The sequence below is a fragment of the Poecilia reticulata genome, linkage group LG17 (genome assembly GCF_000633615.1).
Source record: "Poecilia reticulata strain Guanapo linkage group LG17, Guppy_female_1.0+MT, whole genome shotgun sequence".
Classification (NCBI taxonomy): domain Eukaryota; kingdom Metazoa; phylum Chordata; class Actinopteri; order Cyprinodontiformes; family Poeciliidae; genus Poecilia; species Poecilia reticulata.
Window position 1 is genome coordinate 17,563,154 of NC_024347.1, and position 9,034 is coordinate 17,572,187.

Genomic DNA, 9,034 nt, shown 5'->3' on the forward strand with positions numbered 1-9,034 from the left:
CAATGTCTTCCTGCTTCCAGATTCTTCTTGTGCTTTTGTTGGGGCCTGAGGTGTAACTTGGGTCGGCGTTGTCATTTGGCTGCTCCAAGGGAACAGTTTTTAGTGTGTTTCCCTTTCCTGCTTTTTTTACGAGGTGGCTGTGTAGAAGATCTGCTTTTTGAGGGAGCCTCCTCTTCATCCAGGGATTCAAAAGAGCAGTCTCTTCATTTAAAATAAATGTTAACTACATTAGCTTAATTTGCTACATTTACCATGAAGTGACAAATCAACCGTTTGGTCAAGCGTATTTTTAAAAAATTATTAAACCTTTAATTTAGCTTTTTAAGTGGCATCAAGTAACATAATTCTGTTTAATAAGGTCTATAACGCTATCATATGCCAGAAAGCTATTCCTACCTTTCAAAGTTTTACCACAACCAGTGGATATTTGTGACAGTTTTGTGTTTCTGACTTCCTGGTTGGAGAGGAGAAGAAGAAGAAGAAGAAGAAGAAGAAGAAGAAGAAGAAGAAACAGTGCCCTCTAGTTAATTTCTTTAGCATATCGTACTTCAAGCAAGCGGCAGAGATGGCTCAATCAGGTTAAGCTAAGTTAGGCAACTCCTATTGCGATATAGAGACCCAAAATGTGATAAACCATATGGTTGAGTGGGCAGTTAAAGGGTTAAAGCCCTTTCAAAATAAAAGCATCGGCCACAAAACAACTAATACCTCTTAGTTAGATGAGGAAACAAAAAAATATTAATAAAGTCATTTACACAAAGGAATAAACCAATAAAACMCAACAGACACAATCCATCAAAAGACCGAATAATTTGTGCTTYAAATCGATGTTTTTTCTCTCTGATGATCCTGAAGGGTTAATCCCGTTTCCCTTGATCCAGTGATATTTCAGCAGGAAACATGGGCAGATCATACCAGTTTGGATGATTTGCAGTATCCAGCAGAGGGCGTAGCTCCTGCTAGACGGTTACAGGGCTCCTGGCTTACGGCTCGCCATCTTGTTTCTCACTAGCAGAATCCAACTCAGCAATTGACTCGGAATTTCCCGGTCCAATTTCCAGCAGAACCTTAAAAAGGCCTGGTTTAATAACCAACAAAGCATAACAAAAGTTCATTTAACTCTGCTTGGTACTGAATAAGGTAATAGACTCGATTTGGCGGTTGAACATCGTGTATGTGTGAGGGGGGGGGGAGCACATGCTTCACCGACTCCAGCTCATCCTTACTTCCAGTTTTTGAACATAAAACAACATAAATGCGCTGCTACTTTAGCTTTCCGTTTCAACTTAATACAAATACGTTCTTCTCAGAAAATAAAATACACCTTTTAACTCACCAAGTCCAGTTCTGTAACATATAGCACAATCCCGAACACAGTCAGGTTGAAAAATGTAGAACGCTCCTTCTCCAAAAATGGAAAATTTGTTTTTAAACAACTTTCTTAGCTTCTTTGTTCTTTGCTTCTTCTTCGCTCTCTCTGCTTCTTCTTCTGGCGCCAGAGAACGTAGCAATCCGGTGGCTGGAGCTAGTCACATGGGTTACACATCAATGTGACCCTTCAGAATAAGAGATTTATGTCACGCTTGACCGTTTTAGCTGCTGACAAAATAAAACTGTTTTATACAGATTTGTAACCAAATAAAATATCATAACATGAAATACAACACTTATGATGTCTGTAATTATTACTTTTTATATTTTTAACTGTTTTAAGACCAATTTATTCTCTATTTATTCTACTGTTTATTTATGTCCTATTTATCTATTTTATAGCTATTTTTATGAAAAAGCCTACATTTAGTGAGGATTATGTTAACCTGGGTTACATACAGTAAAGTGATATTCTAATCACAATATATAATGTCCATCTCACTTGTGAAATGTTGTCTGTCGAGCCCTCACATCAATAGTACATCGATCCGAACAACAATATCCCTCAGTGCTGAGGCCTCCTCTGCTGTTGTGGTTGAGCAAAGTAGGAGGGACGACCGCTCTAAGATGGCCGCCGTATTTCCTGCGCCGGAGCAGCCAATGCGGGGTCTACTCTTATATTATGTCTATGGGGTCTACTCTCTGCCCTGCGACAGACTGGCGACCTGTCCAGGGTGTACCCCGCCTCTCGCCCGAAACGTTGGCTGGAGATGGGCACCAGCACCCCTCCCGACCCCACTGAGGGAAAAAGGGTGCAAGAAAATAGATGGATGGATGGGTCTACTCTCTCTTGTATTATGTCTATGGACTTTAGGGTCACTTTGCTCATTGTAGAAACCACTTCCGCTTTGTCTTTTCAAAATAAAAGCTTCCCTAGCAAAGCTGCCCAGACCTTAATGTTTTTCTGTCGCGTGTTTAGCTTTATTAAGACAAGCAATCCACTTCCGGCTGTTTCCCCGTCGTCTCCCGTTTCTCGTGACAATTTTCAAGAAATGAGGCGTGTAGTGTGAAAAAAAAAATCATATTAATTCGGAGGCTAAATACACATKTAAGAAAAGGGGTCAAAGGCGGAAAAGGAGGACACCTCCAAGTCACAGCATTGAGACTCTCGTGTCGCTCTCCGATGTGCGTCTGACCCAAAAACTCGGCCATTCAGCGATGGGATGTGGGAGATCTGCTCAGCTAACTTGCAGCTGTTCAGGGGGCCGAGGATAGGACCAASACATCGGTCAGAGTCACAGACAGAGTGGCCTGTTGGTTCTCCACCCGATTAGTGCGCGAATGCGCTTGGGAGACGCTGGAGAAGCCAGCCCACGGAGGAGCGTTTTCAGAGCCTAAATTCCGTTTTTTGTCCGTCATCGTGATAGTAAATCGATCTCTTCACAGCTCCGCGAAGCGGATGGAGTGAACCGTGCCAAAAGAGGAGGGGGGTAGTCAGACTGCAGTTCGGTTGCGTGTGATGATAGGAGACACAATGACGCTCCTGTCTCTTTTGGGTCGGATCATGCGCTATTTTCTTCTCAGGCCGGAGACGTTGTTCCTGCTGTGTATCAGTCTGGCGCTGTGGAGCTACTTCTTTCACACCGACGAGGTGAAAACCATCGTCAAGTCCAGCCGGGATGCCGTGAAGATGGTGAAGGGGAAAGTGGCGGAGATGATGCAGAACGACCGCTTTGGAGGCCTCAGGGTCCTGGATGCGGAGTTCTCCAAGACGTGGGAGTTCAAGAATAACAACGTGGCCGTGTACTCCATACAGGGCAGGAGGGATCACATGGAGGACCGGTTCGAGGTGCTCACCGACATCACCAACAAGAGCCACCCGTCTATATTCGGGATATTCGACGGTCACGGGGGAGAGGTACTGTATCACAGGCCCGTTTCACTACAGCTGCTGCAGTGAGTTTAGATGCGGTGGATGTTGCGTTTGTTTTCAGTTTAACGTCGATCTGAATCAGCGAAGAGAAAATGTGACGAAATCCTAGTTTTTTTTGCCAGGAAAGCTACATTCCTCATATGAGGAGGGTAAATTTTCCTCATGTAAGGGGAACAATTATGAATTACAAAGTTTTAACCAAAAATGCTTTGCTTTGACTATTTGGATTTTCATAAACTTTTCAAACTAAACAGTCATTCCCCCTTCATTTTTTTTAAATTCCTTGTTTGTATTTTCTTGTATTAACACCCTAACAATGGCTGTGGCTCTCAGGGAGTTGACTTGAAGGGTTGCAACAATGAGCTTTGTGTGCTATGTGTGTGTATGTGTGTGTGTGTGCTTTTTGTCCCTCATTCTCTCCCTCCACTGTCAAGGGTCAGTATTTTCTCATGCTGTGCCTGAAGACCTCTGGTTTCAGACACCATCTGTCACTGAGAGTGTGTAGTTTGAGACTTCTCTTAAAGATGAATCCTGTGAGCCCCCGTACTCTGCAACAAACAAGAAACAAGTTTATAATTGACATTATCGTCACAAATATGCTTTCACGCTGCTTAAATATTTAAGAGAGTCGGCTTCTGTTTCTGTTTGCTGGTCGACGTTTCCTGACATTGAAATCTTAGAGCCTGTCGTTCCATGACACAGTTCCTGTCGTGAATTGACGCTTTATAAACAAACTGAACTGACTTAAATGTGAGAGCGCTGCCTGGCTATGAAAACACTTCCTAGTTTCACATGACTTTCAGTGCATGAAACAAGTCTTCTTTACTTCTCACTCGCTATACCAAAAATAATGAATAGTTAAACTTGTATAGTGATTGGTTCTGTAGCAGTTTCTCCTGCAAGTGGATTGCAAGTAAACTATATATATTTTTTTGTCTGTAGAAAACAAAACTGCATCTGTATATTAAGAAATGTAACATGATCGGTTTGTAAAATTCAATGAGAATATTTAAGAAACTTGCCAAACAGTTTCTGTTTCTGTGTGAAAAGACTCGTTACAATTTTAGCAGCATTCCAAGATATATTTTTCTAGACTTTTCAGTTGTGTTATTTAATTATTTCTGTAATGAGAAGAAGCACTTCTTGACAATGATTGCTATAGTTGATTTCTTAAACTGCATCTTTTTTTAGCAGTTAGCATGGTTAGTGTTACTCTAAGTGGTAGTCAACTGTGTGTGTGTGTTCCCCTCCTATTTAAACGCCTTACTGACACTGAATAAAGCTAATTTTGAGTCTCCTTCCACAACACGTCCATACTGCAGCGTTCTGKCTTGCATGACTTGTTACTGCATAGGTATGACGCATTAGCCAATTATTGACCTCATTCTAGCTAAATAAAACTTGCTAGAGTTGCAAATGTTGCACGACCGTTTGGAAAATGATTAGTTGTAAATATCTGCCTTCGAAACAGAAATAGAAAACCTGTCAGTTTCAGAGAACTGCTACTTTCTTTTAATTCTCAGGCTTAAGATAAATGAATGAGTGCATTTTATTGTATGGGATTTTGATATTTGTGGAAAAATAACTCAATAAAAAAAATGTAGTGTCATTCAGTGACAAAATTTTGTGCAATTTGTCCTTAGACAAACTGGAGGAACTGCTGAAGTCAAGCTGAATGTTTCCATTTCTGGTCAATGTCCAATTGCTTACATATATAAAAAAAACAAAAAAAAAAACTTTTAATGGCTATTTAAATTTAAATCTTGGAAATGTAGCGTTTTTATGGTCTTTTGTCTGGTTTACAAGAAATGTCATGCGCCCGTCCTACATGCTGTGGCAACAGACACAGTGTAGTTGGTGTTTGCTCATTTGGACTTCTTTGTTTATTTTATTCCTATAAACTAATATTTGTTGCTCTTATCAGTCTGACACCCCTCCCGCCCTCAATGGCAATATCTCACAGCAGCGACTATTGTTTTATTTTTGTTTAATTCGGATTTTTGTATGCATATACTTGTTTACCCATTTTTCCATATATTTTTCCACTTATCTCTTGCGCATCAAGACAGTTTCCTGCTTTGGAATCAGTTGTGAATGCATAGAAACTATATTGAATGAAGCGATGCTCCTGCAGAGCCATACCAGGAGAAATAGACCAGTGTGTTGTGTCCCAGGCCTGAAAATACAAAGAACTTTTCTTTTTAGGCATGTCTGTGTTTCTCCCTCCCCTGCTGCATTCATTGAATCATGAGTTGTGCCCCTGAAAATGAAAGTCAGCACTAGCTGCTGCTGCTTTCACAGCGTGATTTACAGAGACTAATGTTGTGGAAACACGCACACACACACACACGCATACACATACACACCCTTTTACAACTTTGCTCTATCAAATTCAAGTTTATAGCCATAGGCTGAGAGAGGAGCAAAGCCATTTTGATATARCAGTGATGTCAGCAAGAAACCCAGGCTACACATCAGTCCACTTTTAATACCACGGCTCCCATATTTTACATTCACTAATTAAATACACCAGCAGTAAAAATCTTTTGGCTATTAAAAAGGTTTGCAGCTGCATTAATCCTGCCTTTTTTTCTTTTTTTTTTTTTTTTTTTGCTGTTTGCTGCAAATGGAAAACTGCACTTAAAGCTCTTTTCCTCATCCAGTCTCCAAGAGTACCACTCTATCCAATTAAATAATGCGCAAGTACTCTTTCAGCAGAACGGGAGGYGAGGGKGGAGGGGCAGAAAAGGGATGATGTTTCTCCCATGTTAAGTAGGATTTTGTTTCTATCTACAATTTYGTAATCTCTGGGCTAATGCCTCTCCTCTGGTTCACACACCTTTGCTGCAGCGGATTTGCAATCTCCCATTCTGCATGACGACAAACTGTTTGAAGAGAGGGGTGCTGCGATCGCTAGCACTGTAACTTCGCTGCAGCATTGTGGCTGTCTTTTGTGCTGCGCGCAGTCAAGTCACTGCCAAGAGAAGCTTTACTTCTGAAAATAGAAATTCAATGCAAACTTCACATGAACGGTCATATTTGCTGGAAACTGTTTAAGCACATCGCCTCGTCAGAAAGCAGCACCAAGAATAATGTGAAATTATTTTAATCATCTGCTTGTAAGAAACATTGACTGTGTAAAAGAGAGGAATTATAAGATGGTTAATTGTACTTTTTGGTCTAAAGAAAATTCTATTAGGAAAACCGAGGGAAGAAGCAAGTAAGTAGTTGTTTGTGCAGGATGAGGAGGCTGTTCGATGATTCAGCTCAGACTGCTCAGTGCAGCTTAATGGCATACGAGAAAACTATACCAAAGACTCATAGAAAAACATGTCAGCTCAGCTTATAATAAAGTTCTGATAAAATCTGGCAAAATCAAGTCAAAGCAAAGCAAACCTTGTTCTCTATGTGCATGCACGGCATTTCTGAGCTCACTGACAGCATCCACGCAAAGCACAACTCTGCTCTTTCTGTGCCTCCACTTTCTTGTCGTGTCTCTCTAACCGCCACTGTGGGTCTGCTTGTGTTCCTTTGGCTTCCTGTCTGCCGCAGGCTGCAGCTGATTATGCCAAGGCCCACCTGCCTGAGTCTCTGAGGCAGCAGCTGCAGGCCTTTGAGAGGGAGAAGAGGGAGAGCGCTGTCTCTTACTCCAGCATTCTTGAGCAGCGCATCCTGGCTGTGGATCGGGAGATGCTGGACAAGCTCTCCGCCAACCATGATGAAGCAGGTCGGGAGGGGGAGGCGGGCRGCCAGAGGGAGGGAGGGAGGAAGGGGGATAAATTAACGTGAACCGCAGCAGCCCAATGAAGGGAGAAACTGTGATAAACTTTTGGCGCAATAATTTTTTTTCTTTTTTGTCACATACTCTCTTAATGTGGTCTAGAACAATCTCTGGTAAAAAAACAAAAAATCTGTTCTACATAATCCTAAACACACCCTGTAGGGGATGTTTCGGGAAATGATGCAAATGCACTTTTTTTTGCTAAAAGAAAATACAATATTTACTTTTAGCAACAATATTTTTCAATTATGTAGTAACTAAAACAAGATATTGAGTACATTTTAAATATTAGATTTTTTATTTTTTTTTATGATGTGATTTTTAAACCTGTTCTGGTTTCTGTCGTTCCCTTTGAACGTCTCGTTCAGGTACAACGTGCCTGATGGCTCTGCTGTCAGACAGAGAGCTCACTGTGGCCAACGTCGGAGACTCTCGCGGAGTGTTGTGCGACAAAGACGGGAACGCCGTCGCGCTGTCGCACGACCACAAGCCATATCAGCTGAAAGAGCGCAAGAGGATCAAGAGAGCAGGTATATGCTGAGGCAGTACTGCAATGCATCCAACATAATCTACTGCAACACCCTTCGCTGTGATTTTAGTGTTYTTTGTTGCCATCTACAGGGGGAATCCAAAATAGCATTCTGTTAAAATATACTGCATCGGGGAAAAAAATAAAAAAATAAATCTACACACTGATATCTCAGCGAATTCTACATTTTGATTATGGAATTCAGTGCTGGCTTCTATATTTCTAATCAAGTTTTTTTTCCAGTTTTCCTCAAACTTATTAGGTTGTTTAGGAATCTCTATCATGGCCAGTTCATCTGTAAAATAGTTTAGTTTTTTTTTTTAACAACTTTTACCCACTTTAACTCAAGTCTAGATATCAGTTTATCTCATTACTTCTTTTTTTTTTACAAAGTACTTAGACTTTTGCTCAAATGGTCTTTTTATTATTATTATTATTATTATTTTCATTTGTTGCAAAACAGCTATATCACATAAGCCGTTTCATGGTCATAATCACAACATCACGATTTGTTTTAATAGCTCTTTGATAACAGAAGTAGACATTTTTTTCTGAAATAACTTTGTACTAATGTTTACTTGCAGGAGGCTTCATCAGTTTTAACGGATCCTGGCGAGTTCAGGGAATCCTGGCCATGTCTCGCTCCTTGGGCGACTACCCTCTCAAGAACCTCAACGTGGTCATTCCCGACCCAGATATAATGACCTTTGACCTGGACAAACTACAGCCTGAGTTCATGATCCTGGCGTCTGATGGTCTTTGGGACGCCTTCAGTAATGAGGAGGCAGTGCGCTTCGTCCGCGAGCGCCTGGACGAGCCTCACTTCGGCGCCAAGAGCATCGTGCTCCAGTCGTTCTACCGCGGTTGCCCCGACAACATCACAGTCATGGTGGTRAAGTTTAAAAGCGGAGCCGGGGGCAGTAGCAAGGCCGGTGTGTAGGTCTGGGGAGCTCACACTGTGATCAYRAGGATTTTTTTTTACCCCTCATCTGGATGCAGCAGGAAGGTTACAGGAAAGCTGAGGTGTGTACCTATAATAAGTTGGCACATAAATTTCCTCATGTAAGAACAAAGCTATGTTTTTCAATTGTCAATTTATTCAGAAAAGGACATTTAAACATACTGTAACTAACCTTTGTATGAATGATCAATTCTTGGGGAAAAAAACAAAAACAAAAAAAACACMAGTGCAGAGTTAGTACAGAACTACTACAGACACAGGGGATTTTCTCTTAACCAGCACATACCAGACTGTGACTGCTTTACTTCTGTTTACTGTATATTGCACATGGACTGTTCAACTCCACCGGAAGCTTTTTACGGGATGCTTTAAGGAAAAACTGTGTTACTATAGGAAGGTGCTAAAACTGTAAATGCAAAACCACGGGCTTGTGGTAATACGATGATGCTCTGAATTGTA

At 41.3% G+C, this 9,034-nt stretch overlaps 1 protein-coding gene across 1 annotated transcript; it reads left to right on the forward strand.

Annotated features, from left to right (window-relative positions):
* The first annotated feature begins 2,171 nt into the window (after nucleotides 1-2,171).
* Nucleotides 2,172-8,988, forward strand: ppm1la (protein phosphatase, Mg2+/Mn2+ dependent, 1La). Its single transcript, XM_008434179.2, has 4 exons — nucleotides 2,172-3,289; nucleotides 6,857-7,031; nucleotides 7,454-7,615; nucleotides 8,199-8,988. Exons 1-4 carry the CDS (start codon nucleotides 2,891-2,893, stop codon nucleotides 8,552-8,554), a joined length of 1,092 nt encoding a protein of 363 aa, XP_008432401.1. The 5' UTR covers nucleotides 2,172-2,890; the 3' UTR covers nucleotides 8,555-8,988.
* The last annotated feature ends 46 nt before the right edge of the window (nucleotides 8,989-9,034 follow it).